Here is a 17,956-nt window from a genome sequence, read left to right on the forward strand (position 1 = left end):
GACCGGCAGAGCTTTTAAACATCTAAGATTAAGAGTAACTCCATTAGTTGGGTATGAATAAAATGATGGCGTTCAGTGCAGAAGAAGCTCTAATCTGACTGCCGCATATGAAATGACTCTACAAAGGAAGTAAATCATGTTTATACCCATGAATTTGGGAATCATTTATTAGTTTAACAGATACTGCATACTTTCTAATACCTCGTTTATATTCATCAGTATTGAAAGCGTGCTTTCGATTATACGGTTATGTTTATCCATTCAAGACAAGCCACTTCGTCGTAGTCACCTGCTCAAGCTGTCTTGCTTTGCTGCCTCATACCGTTTATATATCATGGCCCATCTTTGTGCAGCCCGTCCCTCAAATCACAATCTCTACCGTTTAGCATTATGCCGGGAATCATTACACGTTCAATTTGAGTCCTTTGCCCTAGTTCAGCTATAAACCCGAACTTAAACCGGGCTTCAGAACGTTTTTTTTTTGTATTCGGGGTATTTCGGGTGTTTTTGTTTTATGGCCTGTCAGGGCGATCATGTTCGGTGCGGCAAATCGAAGAAATAAATACTGGTGCTGTCTCCTCGGCGTTCTGCGATACAGGGCAAATCGTGAAGAAATTACGTGCAAAGTGAAGCCGTCAGGCATGTTGGTGTTTATTACGGCCGCCACAATGACTCGCGCGGAGCCTGGCAATAGAAAATAATTCCATGGTGAGAGTACCGGCAGTGTATTTGTCGGTAAAAATTGTTAGCAAGAAAATATGCCAACGACGCTGAACGAAAGGAGGCATATATTTCCAGAGGAAGTATATTGCTTGTATCTTCAAGTAAACTTTGCAGCTCATGTGGATGCCAAAATTGTTTCGTCATTTTCCAGCCCTATACCAATACGCTTCCTGAATGCATCAACATCAGGCGCGCGCGGCAGTTTGGGTGGATTTTCTGCTTTTCGACTGCTCTCGATAGGGTGTGCCCGCTCCAGGCACGACACATCGGATAAAAAGGTCTACTTTACCCGGAATTATCAGATCGGCGGTGGCCACCAACTACATCCGTGACATACAGGTTTTGTGATAGGCGCAAAAGGAATCGAAGGGACAGAGCCTCCTAGATATCCTAATAAGTAACTCATCGAATGGACATTGCGAAGGCATAGGTTTCACCCTACTCTGATGTACTATTTGCATGAACCTGATTTTGTAACAGTGTCACGGAACACTTATACCACAAACATATTTCAATATACTTTCCTATGGTATAACCGTCTCTCTACACAGAGTGGTTTTCGTACCGTACATATTCAAGGTGCCACTTAGTTTCAATCATATTAGGCTGCGTGCCTCGCCGGTGCCTCAGTTCGCACAACTTTGACGCTGAAGATCAGCAAGGGCTTCCATTCATTCGAGAGATCTTAAAAATATGTATACGCTGGAGTCTGAGGCTTATAAATATGTATCGTGTTCACACCAATTGTAGAAGCGGAGCTGGAGATCGCCCTGATGAATATGATACAGCCTATAGAAGGGTTGAAATTGGGGGAGTTAGTAATGGCCCATCCTAAACACAAACAATGGCGCATAAATTAATAGGGACGGGAACACAAGAGGACTCCATAAGCGCAGCCTCGCAACTTGTAAATTGTTTAACACATCAAAAGCCTAACGGGATGATACAACACTATTTCCAGCCATTTTCCAAATCCTAAATTCGTTCAGAACGCAGCCCACCAGCAGGTCCAGTGCTCAGACTTGGTCTAGCAAAGTATCTCAGCCAAATATTAATGCTCTTTGCCCAACAGATACCTTGGAAACGTTCTCAGAAAAGGTTCTGTCTTTTCCGGTCTTAACGTTTTTCGGCAGCAAGTACTACCTCCTTACAGCGGTGTAGCTGCTACTGTCCGGCTTTGCTTTAGTTGCGGCAGTGAGAGTATTCGATAGGTCTTTAAAAATGAAGCCAAAAAGGCTCACGTCAATGGCAAGGCGTATCTGCTGCTGCGAAAGAATCAGGCCGTGACGCTCAGTGCTGGTGATTACTATAACTTAGTGTCGATGGTAGTGTTATACATCAAAGCTTTTATACATTTTATATAACTTCATATTTTTGCGGTGCGTAGTAACAGCGAAGGCACCCTCCTCGACCATGGGGATACCTCGCCTATGCCAAACTTCACGAGATGTAAGAAAGAAAAAAACAGCGCGCAACGCATACTTCGACCATGTACAGCTTTTGTCAAAATTATCTAGTGCAATCCTAAGCCTACCCAATCTCAAAATAACCCAAAGAATAAGCGTTACCGTTACATGTGACGTAATTATACTGTAGAAGTCAGAAAGAAACGTGTTTAGTGTAGCGTTCCGCCAGTGAACGTTTCAGCCTCGCTCGCGATGTAAGGTCGTACATTGACATTTCTGCCGCCGGAGCATTTAAGGCTTGGTCCAGAAAATTGTGACCAAGACTGTACATACAGTCGAACACGGATATATCGAACTCAAAGGGGATTGCGAAATAGTTATATATATGAAAAATTAGATATAAAAAAATATGGGGTCTGAGACCTCACCTGTGGTGGACGATCATTTACCGATCTGCGCATTGAAGAATGACAACTAATTCTAAACTCACGACGCAACAGGGTGCTTTATTAGCGTGAAAAAAAATCTCTCATCTTGGCCAGCTTCTTCGTCCTGGAAATTATATTGAAGACGCTGGTCTCGATCTTCTCGAGACTATCCAGGTGCGACAGCCCAGTTCCTTCCATGTCGCCGCAATAACGGCGAATCAAGCTGAACGCAGCCGCCACTTCACCGGCGGAGTACGTACGATCGCGCAGCCGCCTCCTCGCCCGGATGATCTGCGCACTCAAGCTTATCAGCCTGGGTTACTGCGGCCGCAGCTACGATATTCTCGTCACAGACTCTCGAAACAGCCTGAACATTGCCGTCAGCGTTCACTAGATCGTCGGCAGACACTCCGTCGACTTTTTTCATCCCGCCTCGACCCGCTGAATGGCTTTCAGCTTTGTCGCAAATTCCATGTTCTTGCGCTTCTCTACGCTGGCCGCAGTTGTAGCGGCCGTTGCTTCCGCGTCGGTTCACCCTCACCCAGTCACACGTGTCGTGAGACACGTACACGCCACCTGCACAACTCCAAAATTCCACCCGTTCGCTGCGCCTTCGCACACCATGCACAAATAACACGCACGCAAAAGAAGAACAACGCGCACGCAACATAACAACATTGATGGTAACGATTCCAAGGCGCTCTGAACGTTCTCCAAAAAGCGCTCGCGATGGTCACCTCCAAGAGAAACAGCAATCTACGGAAGGTGCGAGACAACTCTCGAAAGAGCAACAACAGCAAAATGCAAAAGGAGGAGGAGGCCGCCAGCGCATTCGTTCCTTCTCTTCCCTTTTCCGAGGCGACATCGGGGGAGACAGACCCAGAGAGAGAGAGAAAACATATTTTCGGCAAGCCTGGGAACGTAGCTAGCCGAAAAAAAGAGCTGTTCCTCATTTCGGAGAACGTGCGCAGTCGCAGCGCAGTCGGGGCATCCCTACCTCGCACTGTGACATTTTCCTGGCATTTCGGGATTCTGCCCCTGTCGGGTTCCAGCGAAGGCGCGATGTCGCCCGCTAAGTGACTGCGAAAGACCACCTTCCAGCTCACGTGGCATTCGATATAGCCAATTACGGGAAAAATACCCTTCGATATAAACGTACTAATTTCTGTACTTTTACACGGAATTTTCGAGGGGATAATTTATGTGTTCGATATAGACAATAATTCGATATACCCGTGTTCGATATACCCGTGTTCGACTGTACTACCACAGCACTAAATAAAAACTTGGGGAAGTTCGGAGTTAATCGAGCGATTGAGAAAAAAATATTGTATGCAATTATTGAGAGGAAGGCCACAACTAAGCCATTACGAGAATAAAAACCACTACAAATGCCTGATGCGCTTGCCCAATTCGAGCAGTATTCCTAAATTGAAATGTAGAGAGGCTGCGAATAAAGTTGTTCCTAGCACACGCCCGGGCCTTTCACATAGACACAAAAGCCATTCACCCTCACAGAAAGAGTATTTTCTAGTCATAGTGACAGTTTGTAAATATCACCCGTAATCAAAAGCAGACAAGTATAAGTGATAAGAGGTCCCCCCCTCCTTCCCCCCGTTTGTTGGGTCGCCAGTTTGGTGGCCTCCTCTAATCCCCGAGGAAAATTCAGTCTTGCTTCCACAACTCTGCATCAGTACTGTCTGCAAGTACGGTCGAAAAGATCCAATCGCCATAAGCTTGACAACCGCATCGTCCGGCCCTTGCAGCCGTACACCCACGAGGACGGCATTTGTTTCATAGTGACGTGGAGCAGCCTGTCCCTGAGCAACATAAGACAACGGTTTCGCTAGTTTATAACATTCCTAAAAAGCAAAAGGTCGCTGTTCGAAGGGCTTTCAAACTAAACTACGCCGCTGCCTCGTCATAAACATTTGCTTTCTTCAATGACGTCGAATCCGCAATGCCTAAAAAGTATCTACTCTTTATGAACGCTTTTGTACGTGTTGAAGCGTTAAATCACAGGTGCGGAAAATGTCACAGGGCACGTACGTTGGACATGCACCCTCTGTATGTATAGCATGTATAAACTTAACTGCAGCACTTTGAAGTGTAGTTCACCCATATCTTTCCTCATTGTCCTGGCTACCAGCAGTAGATAACCTTGACGACAAGACCAGCGGGCCTTTTTCAACTTATTGCCGGAACATTACAACATTACCAACAAGTCGTAATCAACTATCATTTCCGGTTTCATGCGGCTAAAAGATAAAAGCTAAAGGCATAAACATCCTCAAGTTGAACCAACAATTATATACGGTGATGTTTCTGCGTTAAATCTTCGACGTGCCAATTTACCTCCTGATGTCCTTGTTAAGTGCACAAATTAAACATTTCATCGCATTTGTTGCAGATACTTCTCAAACATCACCAAATACAACGGACGTGGAAGCCACCAGCTCCCGTAAGTTAAACCTTCAACGTGATGAACATCCGCGTGTAAAAATGTCCTTGTGCAGTGGCTCACCATGCCCCATGAGCTTTGACGTCGATGAGGTCTTTTAAATAGAACCTGCTTTTGCCGCTTCTTCTGCCTTCTTGGCGCTGCTACAAAGGTCCTGCGTGAATGGGATTGTGTGTTTACTGCGCCACTGCCACATCGCACTCACATCCAGCAGCAGATTTCGTAGTCCGCCATTAGTTTGTCGCTCCCAGGCTGAAAAGAGGTCGAGCTTCTCTTTCGTGTCAGAAGTGGCTACGCGTGCATTATCCCTGACAACCGCGGGGATTCGTGCATCATTTTGGCGATTATTTACTCCGGTCTGGCTGCGACGCCAATACAAATTTAAGGTTCTCTCGCTTTGTACACTGTTGTACACGCTCCACTGCTGTGGTTACTGGTAGCAGCCGCCATGAAAGCGGGTCAGCGGTAATTTTTATCTAACACTTTTGCGTCGCCTTTCTAGAAAAAGCAGAGCAAAGGGCTATCCCCATGCATGGAAGATATCTACAGCGCGTGCTTTTCTAGCAGTTTGCATTCCCCCCCGGCAGTGTCCAGTCCAAAAACTGGTGATGAGATTAACCACTTAGTAGCCAGGAAGATGGAGTTGGGCAATGTGTCCTTTTCCGTTTCTTATTCTTTGACGTAGTTGCGACTGCTTCCCTTTAACTTGATTCCCTGGTGTGAGTACATCTCGCTACAGTTTCCAACTTTCCAGACTGGGGTATACTCGATCAACCACTTATGCTCAATCACAGTATGAGGCTTCTAAAGTGCATGAGCCTGTCTTTTAGTGCCACGAAACAAGATAATAGTATTCCGTAGTCCGAAGAACATTTTGGCAGTACTAGTGATCATTATAAAGACCTCTGAGGCAATTTCTGTGGCATATCTCGTCTTTTTACTGAAAATATTTTTTTAGCGAGGAAACATGTTGAGCCACACAAAGAAAATGAATTGCAATACTGAAACACCCTCACAGGGGAAGTGCGCTCGGATTACCTGGAATTAGGATACAATGGATCTCTGAGAAAGCGGCTTACGAGCTAGAGCAATACAAACATCACGAAACCTTCTAATATATTACCACTCAACCTAGTGAATGCTATCAATATTTCTACAAAACATAAAGTTACACTAATAAACCATTCACTTTGAAGTGTAGCTTCCGTGTACACAATTGATATAACCCTAGTTGCTCACCGTTCTTCAAGTCGTTTGTATGCAGTTTTTCAATAAGCTTTTAGTGAGAGTGTACCTGCAACCGCGGAAATATTAAAAGGATACAAATGTCTGCAGTATAACGAAACTGGAAGTATTCTTAAACCAAAGAAACATTGGTAGTCTTGTCATCGTATGTCATAAAAAAGCACGTACGTTTTCAAACTGAATGTGTCATTCCTCTCAAATAATACGGTTTAAAAAAGTACGCATTTTTGTTTCATTGAGCATAAACCCAAAAGCAGCAATATTTTTCCGTGTTCCTGTAAAAATGTATGCGGGAGTGCATGGTTGTCCATTTGTGAAACGAAGAAAACAGCCATGCGGTAGCCGTAATAAAATTATACAAGAGATTTGATCCTAAACGTTGAAATCGCCGTGGTCATTGTAACCACAGGGATTGAAGTGACGTCGAAAACAAACTCTCATGTTCAACTAAAATATCATAGCCAAGGCCTTAGAGACAAAACCTTTTATTCTAGGAATGAGCCCTATCGGCTGGCGTCGATATCTTTCACGATGTAATAGAGGCGGTACAATTGCCTAGCGAAGACGCTAGTGATTTTGCATCAGTGTTGAAGAAGGGTCATTGCGTTGTCGTACTTCCTAGGCAGGGGAACGCGAACAGAATTTATTTATAACTGTTTTATTTGCATTCTCAAAACCAGAACACATAATGTTGCAAATATTCCAAATGTGTAAAAAAGAAAGCAACCCCAATTGGGAGTAAATAATACTTATTAATTAAACATGGCTCTACAGCAGCTAGGATTTACTGGGACGCTGGCACTATATTTACACCCTTGGTGACAGTTTTTTCCTCAATGTGTCACTCAAATGTATTGCCTTTTAGATGCGACTGCATCTCATTCACTCGCCTTGTCCCTGCATCCGGCGTCGTCGGCGTTGTCGTCGGCGTCCGCCCCTGCCCCATTCTCCTCGCCGCGTGAGCTGCGCTGTCCGCCGCTCAATCCCTCTCCTCTCCGATAGCGAACACTCTCTCGCGAGGGGCACTGGATTCAATTCGATTAGATTGGCTTGGATTGGCTTGGCTTGGCTTGGCTTAGATTGCATTGGATTGTGGATTGGATTGAATTGCAATAAAGTGGATTGTGTTGTATTGTGTTGCGCAATAGCCGCGGCAGACGCACTGGCACCGGCGCGTCCCCTCACCGTGATGCGCGCTATAAAACGCGGTGCCAGCGCCGCTCCGCTCCATCGTTCCAGCGCAGTTTCTCCGCTGTCCAACGCTCCAACGTGAACCCCCTATGCGTCGCATCCACACAGGGGTTCCCGCGAGGGGAAGGTAGGAGTTTTTTTATGTACTTTCATAGTAGGACATCAACGAATAGCCAAAGTATTCACTTGCAGAGATGCTCATTCGGATATTTTAATTGTGCGATATCTGCGTGTGCTGGTTGGTCATCTTATTGAATCGGCTTTTGCAAACTTTTATTACAGGAAATGCAATTGGGGCAGAGTAAAGATGGTTATTTTTCAAAATTTTGAAGGGCATATAGTAATCCGCGGCTGTTGAAGTATAGGTAAGCATGCCATGATAGGAACGGTAATTTACATGGTAGAGCAAAACCTGCTTCTTTCCAACGTCTCACAAATTTTTGTTACACAACCGGTGACTCAAACTGAGACTTCGTTCACCACCTGAACTTAGGTCACACAAATCCAGTCTCAGTGCTCCCGCGCATGTATGTGCTATTGTGAAAGTGAGGCTGATAGATACAGCAGTAAATACCCTGACTGTGAGTTTAGAGACTCAGTAGTCCACGTTGTTTCGCGCGTCATTTGAACTAGTTTCTGCTTGCAACGGAATGAATCACAGAACTCATATACATACATTTCTGCTCAGAACATCTACCGCATACACTGTCAGCACAGCGCCGAATTCAGCCATGCCGAGAACTCACCCCGAGATGAAATTATACTTACTTAGAATTCGCATCTGATCAGAAAACTTAGGATATTTCAAAATTCCGGTTTCAAAATCACATCAGCGAATAACCTGCAACTTACTATACCGAAGCCGCCTGGAGCGTACATTGGCTGAGAAGTCATGCCCATTCAAAACTGATACCCGTTGACTACTCATATAGCTACGCACTCATGGGCTACAAGCGTCTAGCTCTACCTCACGCGCACAAAACCTGAAATATGCCCAAAATTATTTTTGTAGAGATATAGTCATGATATGCTTCCATGTGCATTTATTAATGGTGACATGTGCTGCGTACAAGTATCCTCACATGCCCAATTCATTTAACACACTGTATACAAATGCCATGTGCATGACAGGAAGAAAACCATGACCGCAACAAAGTGAAGCCGAGTTGGTAACGTTGGAAACCCTAACGTGATTGTAACAAACAAAAACCATTATGTCTCTTCGAAAGTGCGAAAGTGCATTAGCTGCAAGTCTGTAACGACGGTGACATATTGCCAAATTACGGAAATATTTATGTCATACTCAGGCAAGATGATTTGTTTGTAGCCGCAGTATCGTCGTGTCCCGGACCTCTTCTGACCCGAAGCCACCCAAACTCTCCAATAATGATGGTTTCATTCGGCGCCAGGGTTGTGCACCATGCGTTCTCCCCTGACGAGTCGGCGACGGGGCAGCGAGGGTGCCATTACTGCGGCTCGTCACGGCGCCGTTGCTCCTACCAACGCACGATTCGCTGTGACAGTGTTCTCGTTACTTATTCACCAACAACGTCACAATGTTACCATGAATACGATTAGCTGCCAGAGACTCTGACCTTATCGTTGCCTTTGGAATTTGGTGTTGCTCACACTCGATTACATTTAAATATCCATGCCCTCACTTTCTCCGCAGGGTTCATTGCTGCCTTGCACGCAGGCGGTTTGCCCTTGCCATAGAGAGTTTAGCAGTAAAATGCTGTTCCTGTTAAAAGCGTATGACGACGTATAACAGTGCTTACGTCATTTGAAGACAAAAGTCTGACGACAAGTAATAACTTGTTTACGGCTACATTGTAATTGTGACTTTTACTTCGCCTTTGTTTCTTTGTGATTTGCCGAGCATCGATTTGCCCTGCTTCAGTTCTGCTACTCCGAGTTGCTGGTACACAGAGTAGAGCTGTTTAAGCCTAGCTTTATTCCTCCAGCCCACCAAATACCCGGGCAGATCGATCATTTTACATCGCCTTGCCTAGCAACCCCTGGAGCAGCTGTGAGTAGCCTCGCACTAACTCCGCAATCCTAGGCATGCCTCCGCCGAGCCTTACTGGCACCCGTCAAGCCTTGACGTATCTGCACAGACTATGGCATGAAGGCTTCTAGCTATCGGGAGGCGTAGCGATTGAGAGGCCGGAGAAGATTCGCAACCCCCATGAGGAGGCCGTTTACAGGAAATCGCGTCGCGCTGTTAAGAGAGAATACGATCACCTAGCGAACTCAGTGGATTGTGGAAAAAGGAGTGGCCGCCAAGAGGCGATGGCGAGCAGAGGAAGCAAGTTTCCAAGGCAAGGCCGATGTTTTGGCGCAAACAAGCTGGCAAGACCTAGAATAACCTCCCTAAACTTAGGAAAACCGCGAAACAACTGGGCCAACCAGGCGCCGATCAGTTCCGCAGAGTCTATAGCCGTGCAGCACTAGTGCAATCTACACTCATTTTTTTTGTTCTTATTGTCTCCTTACGTCGATAATAATATGTGAACATCTGCAAATAGTAGAGCTTCAGAGGCATTATGGTTCTGTCAGAATGTGACCTGTTGTACCAACTTGTTTTCAGGCTCATTTCCCGCACTATTTTACAGCTTTTAAGTTGTTAATTTATTATTTTTAAATGTTGCGAAATCAGCACAGAGCCACTCGGAGCTCCAGGTTCCTGGCAAAACCCCAAAGTGTGTATGGGCCCTGTAACAAAAACAACTCTGAAAATACCTTTTCGGCAGTCACTTGCATTGTGCGGAGATGCAATGGCTGCTACTCGGGATACCAGGGTTAAATTGCACGAAAAAATACATTTTGTTTATTCCATGGCGGCCAGTTTCTTGACATGCCAACTAGTACTACTACTAATACATCGGAGGCTTTTCGCCGAGGTTGAAACTTACGGCTTTCGCCGTGAAAGGAAATCTAAGAGGGACTGTATAAAACAAGCAGCAAAACATACTGGGTGATCTACGCCTCCGAATTCTGCTGTAACCATACAGCTGACTTCAACACCCTGTCGGCTGCTTCCTGGATTAGAGGGGGTCGCTCGCAGAGCCACGCGCAGCGGCAGGTTCCCGCGCAGCGACCGTTAGATGCAACACGGCAGCGCGTGGTGGCGCTTCGCGGAGCGGCACCACTGGTGATGAGGGATTGTCGCAGCGTCTGCTCGAGGCATAACGATATTGTCAGAAATGAACAATACCAGTTGAACCAATGCTTCACGCCGACTAGAAATACATGGAAGCCCGCTGTTGTTACTAACGTGTTAATTGAATACACTTCCTTTAGAGAAACCTTTGCACTTCAGGCGGTGCTAACGAAGAATAACCACCCCTCTCCAATTTAGCACAAAAGGCGGTCGGAAAATCACCAACATTGTCCCACATGTGGCAACGGAAGCCCGCCAGCGAACGCCAGGTTTCGTACACCCACTTTGCGAACTCAGCAAAAGACATCGCTTCCTTCTTAGCCCCCGCATAACTTTTAGGTTACAAACAATGTGTATGGCAGTTTCCTTAATATATAACACCAAACAGTCCAGTTACCGATTGTGGATTTTTATTATGTACAACTTTTCTTCGACTGGCTACAAATATTTTTCAAATCCCACAAGCCCATTATTTTGCATTACTTATTCATCGCATGACATTTGTGATGACTGTTCTCGTACTATTTGTTTTACGTAGGAGTGTTCGTCGTAAAACTCCTTATTTTATCTTACATTGCTCAATACTTGACGATAATCAATTCTAAGTGACGTTGCTTACCAACTGTTATAGATAACACAGTTTAGAAATCAATGAAAACATCAAATTTATGTTAATCATGAAGTTGCATTTTGAGTATTGGTTTCTAGGTTTCATGCCTTTGCATACATGTAGTTGCATACACTAAGCATGCATTTCACCCAATATATTTCCTTACGATACCAGACCTTTCGACTTTCTGTTTTCATAATTCGTTATTGAAAGACGAGTACCCGCATTCTCATTCAATCAGCCTTGTTTGCAGGCACGGAAACCACTCTTGCTGCAACCACAGGTACGTCACAGAAGTACCTCTGCATGTTGGTCGGTGCAATTCCAAGTCTACCTCAATTTGAGATTGTAAAAATAAAAAAATGCCGGATTTCCCTACAAAAAGTTATGTACCTAAAAGCGTTCTTGGCGAAAAATAAAGTATCAAGACATTTTAAGTTTTTTTAGCTTACATATATTCATGGTGAGAATTTGTAATAGCCTATATCTTTTATTCTTTTGCAGTGTCGTTAGCTGATTCAGAGCCGTCCAGTAAGTAACATTTGGCTTTTCGTTGATGGTTTAGTTTGTTCTTGTACATACATTTTTGATAAATTCACAGTGATCTTGTCGCACAATTTCCGCGACTGGGGCGTCCTTCCACCAGACGGGAACTATCTTGAGGGAACTTTTCTAGTATTAATTTTCTTCTTGCAATGGCTAATCAATGAGTCGAAGGACGGCTGCTAATATTATTTTTAGAGAAAGCTGGAAATATATATGTAATCAAAAAATGGCTGAATGGCGTGTTGAATAATGATCCAGATGTGTAGTGATAAGACGTCTGCTCGAAACATAACGATATTGTTACAAATGCTCAATAGGAGTTGAAGCAATGCTTTACGCCGATAAAAAATACACAAAAGCCCACTGTTGTTACTAATCTGTTAATTGAAAACACTTCCTTTAAAGAAACCTTTGCACTTCAGACGGTGCTTCCGAAGATTAACCACCCCTCTCCGATTTAGCACAAAAGGCGGTCGGAAATACAAAAATTTTTTCACATGGGCCAAGGCATGCCAGCCGGGAAATGCCAGGTTTTTTAGATGCAAAGCATCTCTTGCTCAGGGCTATGTCAGTTGTCCTTCCGGCGTCCGTCGGCATCCCTCCGTATCTCCACGCCATCTGTGATAACCTCACTCTCTCCCCTCCTGCTCTCTACACCACCCGTGTGCGCTGCTCCTCTTCTTCCCCTCTCCACGCAGGCTGTGATAACGTCACTCTCTCCTCTCCCCAACAGCTGTGTGCTCTGCTCCTTCTCTCCCCTCCTCTTCGGCCTTTCAGATAAACCAGGGCCGGGCCGCTGCCCCCTAAGGTTCCTGCTTCGGTCTGCGCAGTCCGATTAGCAGACAATGGACTCCAATGATTCTGGCAGTGACCCGCTGCGGTGGCTCAGTGGTTAAGGCATTACGCTGCTGAGCACGAGGTCGCGGTTTCGATTCCCGGCCGCTGCACCCGCTTTTGTGATGGAGGCGATAAGCAAAAAAATTACACCATCTTCCCACGTTGCAACCATGAGGAGATGCAAAGCATCTCGAGTTTGCATGGCTTTGCATCTCCTCGGGGTTCCGACGTGGGAAGATGATTAACTTTACACCCACTTTGCGAAGTGAGCAATAGGCATCGCTTCCTTCGTAGCCTCACCACATTTTGAGGATAAAAACAATGTGTAAGGGAGCTTCCATAAATATATATTATCAAAGAGCCCAGTTAGCGTTCCTGCATTTTATTATGTACGATGTTTCTTTGAGTGGCTAAAAATATTTTTCAAATCCCACAAACCCCTTATTTGGCCTTGCTTATTCATCGCATGACATTTGTCTTGATGCTTTTCGTACCATTACTTTTAGGTAAGAGTGTTCGTCATAACACTACTTCTTTTATCTTACATTGCTAAATATTTGACGATAATCAATTCGAAGTGACGTTGCTTACCAACTGCTAGAGATAACACAGCTTCGAAAACAATGAAAACATCAAATTTATGTTAAACCTGAAGTTAAACTTTGAGTATTGGTCTCTACGTTGCATGCCTTTGCATACATGCAGTTGCATACACTGAGCATACCTTTCCCACAATATATTTCTTTACGATACCAGACCTTTCGACTTTCTGTTTTCATAATTCGTTATGAAAAGAGGAGTACCCGCATTCTCATTCAATCAGCCTTGTTTGCAGGCACGGAAACCACCCCTGCTACAACCACAGGTAGGTCACAGAAGTAGCTCTGCATTTTGGGGCGTGCAATTCCAAGTCTACCTGTAATTTGAGAGTGTAAGATTAAAACAATGCCGGATATCCGTACAAACATCTATGTGCCTGAAAGCCCACTAGAATATTCGTAAGGCGCTATGAGCATGTTTTTTCTAGAATAATAACTTTCTCAGTATTTCGTAAATGCTGGCGACAAAACTTTTTAAACGTCTCGGAAATAAGAGAAACTGCAGTAGTTGGCTACACATAAAATGATGGAGGTCAACGCTGAAGGAGTTCTAGCATGACTCTGCCCTACAAGGTAAGACAGTACGGAAAAAATAAATTATAGACATTCATGAAATGGGGAGTGATTAATTGGTTTACCAGAAGGTGTAGCCATTTAAATGTATTTTCCCAATCATCAATATTTAAATTGTAATCTAATTATCCGCCTACGCTGATCCAGTGAAGAACAGCCGCTTTATCGTCGTCCTCTGCTCAACCTGTTTTGCTGTGTTCAAGTGTAATCTCTTGCCTCACATGTCCTACATTCTGATTCCGTATACAGTTGCCGACACTTTTATAGGACTTAACGGGAACGGCCGATAAGTGCGAATATTCGGGAGTCCGAAAAAAACGTTCACTGGAAAAAATAACCCTTAATTTGCCCAACGGCTACAAAAACATATGTATGCGCGTCTGTACACTCACGCGAACGCCCGACGAGATACGCTTGTAATTCCGCCACTGTTTTTCCGTCAGTGTAGGAGACAATATCACTGTAAGGAGTCACGCTATCTCAGTATTTGATGCCTCTGGCGTTGGTGGCGCGTAATCATAGTAGTTGCTCTGCATCTGTGCCGGTTCGAGGACCTGGCGTGTCATTTCGTCATTACACCACACGGTGCACGCAAGGATGGCACTGTCGTTGTCGGAGAACTCTTCAAACGTATCCGCTCCAACATAGATACCGCTGATATGAAGGTAATCTAAAGTGTCGGGTGCTGCGGCAGGCGGCATTTTAGCTGTTGAGTTCAGGACTGCGTCACTATCGTCGTCGTCACGGCCAACCACCAATCCCGCATGTCGAAACCAGTTGCGTATCCCGTCCTGCGTCACCGCCTTCCAAGCATCAGACGGGATGCTGATAGCCGCTGCCCATCCACACTGCAGCTTTTGTCACTGTCCACACTTAACGGCACACGATTCAGAAAACATGGTCGGTAGTGCAACATAAAGTTCTTGATGATACCTTGATACATGGGCTACACCACAATGGTGGTATTCGGCAGAAAACCCTCTAATGTGCTGGCTGTTCGGTTGCTGATGTGTCCGTGGGCACTACAGTTATTAACGAACATAAACACCTTGCGCTTCTGTTGCTCGTACGCACGGTCAAACTTCGGCATGTACTGCTCAAAAAGGTCCAGCTTAATACACGCCTTCCAGTTCGCTTCCTACCAGGCTGGGAGTGATTTAAGTGCTCTAAATCATTTCGGGTGTCTTCATTTGCCTATGACGAGGACTGGAAGCTGCTGTGTCCCCGACATGTTGGCTCCCACTGTAAACGCAAACTAGCCGGAAATGGAGTTTTAATCAAGTAATGTGCCCTGAAAAGTACCTATAGCAAAAAATGTACTCCCTAGGCATGATCTAAAGAAGTGGACGAACCTCCATGGTAGTACCGTTGCCCATCCGGGTAGCAAAAGGGAGGATTTAGAACTACTTAACACCATTTGTGAGATGGCGTTCCGTTCCTTGTATACTACCACGTCCACAATAAACGCCCTATCTGAGGTAATCATCTCAAGCGGGCGGTCGCCATGTTAGTCTTCTGTTGCCTCCATGCACCAGCACTTCAACCGCGGCCTAATGCTAATTAGAACGAGTGAGCAGGACGCGACGGTTGCACGCAGCTACAAAACCAATACCGTACGTATACCCGTATAGATGCTTCAACCAGCGCGATCACAGGCAGAGAGCGCGGCCGTGTTGTCTCAATCTGTTTATTTTGGCGATAGGTGTTGTCAAACTCTGCTGCTAACGAAGCGGCAGTTCTCGGCGTTGCAAACAATTGCAATGTTCATCTGCTTCGCTTGCTTGCGCATACATATACGATTTAAATTCTCGTGCCAGCGCGCCAATGCACCCGACTGCAGCGACTCAACTTGCCCTGGCGGCACGACTGGCTGCCCGGATGTAAACAACCTCTGTGCTATCAACGCAGCGCGGCCGGTGACTCGGCGCGGCGGCGCGGCCGGAGCTTCAAGCCTCGCCTTGGGCCGTCGTTTTTTCTTATTTGTGAAGGACTAGTAGTGCCATTTGGTGGAAAGATTTTCATGTGCCCCTGTCATACGAGGAACGGCCGCAAACAGCATGTGGATACGGCGACAGGTGTGGACAGCTCGCTGGTAAGTGGTCTTTCATCAGTCGATGCGTTTGTCAAACGTTTGGATAGGGTTAACAGCGAACTACCCGGGTACCCGTGCCGCTCACAGCTCGTACACGCACGGGCAAAGAAAAAAGCGCACACTCGTATTATTTTACTTGTTTGTGGGTTTTGGGGTATGCGTTCGCATTCTTTTGTAGGCCGGTTTGTAACAGGGCATTCGAGATAAAATCGTTTGTCGCGCGCGGCGTCGTTTCAAAGCAACGTGACGGTTACTTCGTGCTGGCGAAAATCAGCGCAGTCAGACGGAAGCGGGAAGGAAGGTAGAGAGATCGGGAAAGAGGGCGCTAATATATAAAAGAAAGCGTAATGCAAGACGAGAAATATAACACAACCCGCCTGCATTTCTCCGAACTTCAGGACAGAACCGCACACGGGTACGTTGTCACAAACTCGAGCGTACGACGTCTAAAAGTACCGTATATTTTTTTTCATTTTTCAACGTGACCTGAGCCACTTATCTTCTCATTACCGCGCATGTAGACCTGATTGTGTCCCTGTGTTTGAGCGCACAGCCATCCTTTTGCGACATAAGAACCAGCAAACGCGAGAAATTGTAGAAGCCAGCCACATCAGAAAAGCTGGTTGCGAATGTATCAGTCATCCCTCTATCGCCCTGCTTAATCGAGAAGTCGCATATTTAGACGCACATTGAGCGCTATTTCGGTGCTTCTTCTGGGAATGCGTGTTGGGTGTGGGAGGGGGGTCTTAATCCATGTATGATGCGGTTATCATTGCTGATTTTTCGCCTTTCGTGCGCCTCAAAGTTCGTTTTGTGGTTTCGTTGTTACGGTTTTTTAGTATTTTCGGCTGAGTGCGCCGAGAACTGTGACGCATTGGGGGCGCGGCAATTGGGCGCTTGGGCATATAAAGCTTTGAATTGTGCAATAATAAACTAGTTGCGAGTGTGCGCTTGTGCCGTCTTCATGTGTTCTTGTCCTCGTTAATTTGCGCGCAGTTTATTTTTCGCAATGCATAATTACCAACTCGCCCAACTCGCAACCATTTTACAGATCCTATACTCCGTAAAAATGAGTTGCCTGTCCTTTTAGGTACGGCAAAATCTCGCGCAGCGCATAATTCTGCCAGGGGGCCATATCCTAATGTCAATGCACACACTATGAAAGCAGCTTGCACTTAATGCGTCACATTGTCTGCTGATAAGCATTTTAGATTCGCCCCTCTCATCATAATTCACTTCGTGGAGATGGCGGGATTTTCTTTCATAGCTTGTTGTCACTGCAGTAATTAATAGCAGAATCAGTCCTACAAATCACAGAAACGGTTCGTTTCACGTTGAAAATAATCACAGTAACACACTTTGCACCACACGGAGGAACAATCGGTTGCAGTGATGAGGCATAAGGGTAACTTGTTGTTAAAGGGTCATTGAAGACAACCAGCAAGTTGATTTCAAACGGAAGTCGGACCTCCGCATAGCCACTTCAGCATTGATTTAGTGCCAAGATGCCTTAAGTGCTCAGAAATCGCTGTTCAACTGCTCATAAAACGTGACGCAAACACGACTGCAGTCGCTGTTTGCATCAGGATAAACCGGAAGTAAGTGAAGCAGCGGTGATTAATAGTAGTATACAAGCAACTGAATACAACATTACCACGTACCAAGCAGTTTGGTCAGTTCCGGTCAAATCGCTCATGCTTCCCCAAACTCCCCTGTCATTTGCCGTTCGAGACCACTAAGCAAAATGTTTCTCCATTGGACCTGTGATTAGTATTTACGCTTCACTGAAGAAAAACATTGGCCTTTTGAGGCCCCGCAAGTTTTGGCGTCGAACGATTTTCTCATGCGTAGCTCGCATGCTCCCTTGAAAAGCGGTACTGCCACCCCAAGTATGGACGATTAGCACCATCCAGCGGCAGCCAAGAAAGAAGTTGTGCGCGTCAGGCCACTTAAGCCCTTCCGGTGAAAACGTGTTTTTGCTAGTTTCAACCTTATTTTAAAAAAAATTCCAGGTGTAAGAGGGGTATAATAGTGTTCTCCGTGAGCTAATCTATCAACCTGGAGAGACTTGCATTTTAAATT

The 17,956-nt window shown here is 45.4% G+C and overlaps 1 protein-coding gene across 6 annotated transcripts in view; it reads left to right on the top strand.

The window, feature by feature from the left end:
• Nucleotides 1–17,956, top strand: part of LOC144138908 (uncharacterized) — a 157,960-nt gene that overhangs the window by 50,522 nt on the left and 89,482 nt on the right. For all 6 annotated transcript variants that reach the window (XM_077671417.1, XM_077671419.1, XM_077671420.1 and 3 more), the window contains 4 exons: nucleotides 4,968–5,018; nucleotides 11,481–11,510; nucleotides 11,732–11,758; nucleotides 13,446–13,475. In XM_077671417.1, the coding sequence (XP_077527543.1) occupies nucleotides 4,968–5,018; nucleotides 11,481–11,510; nucleotides 11,732–11,758; nucleotides 13,446–13,475 (138 nt within the window). The remainder of the gene's footprint in view (nucleotides 1–4,967; nucleotides 5,019–11,480; nucleotides 11,511–11,731; nucleotides 11,759–13,445; nucleotides 13,476–17,956) is intronic.

The sequence above is a fragment of the Haemaphysalis longicornis genome, unplaced genomic scaffold, assembly GCF_048455015.1.
Source record: "Haemaphysalis longicornis isolate Haplotype H1 unplaced genomic scaffold, Haemaphysalis longicornis Haplotype H1 scaffold_5, whole genome shotgun sequence".
Taxonomy (NCBI): Eukaryota; Metazoa; Arthropoda; class Arachnida; order Ixodida; family Ixodidae; genus Haemaphysalis; species Haemaphysalis longicornis.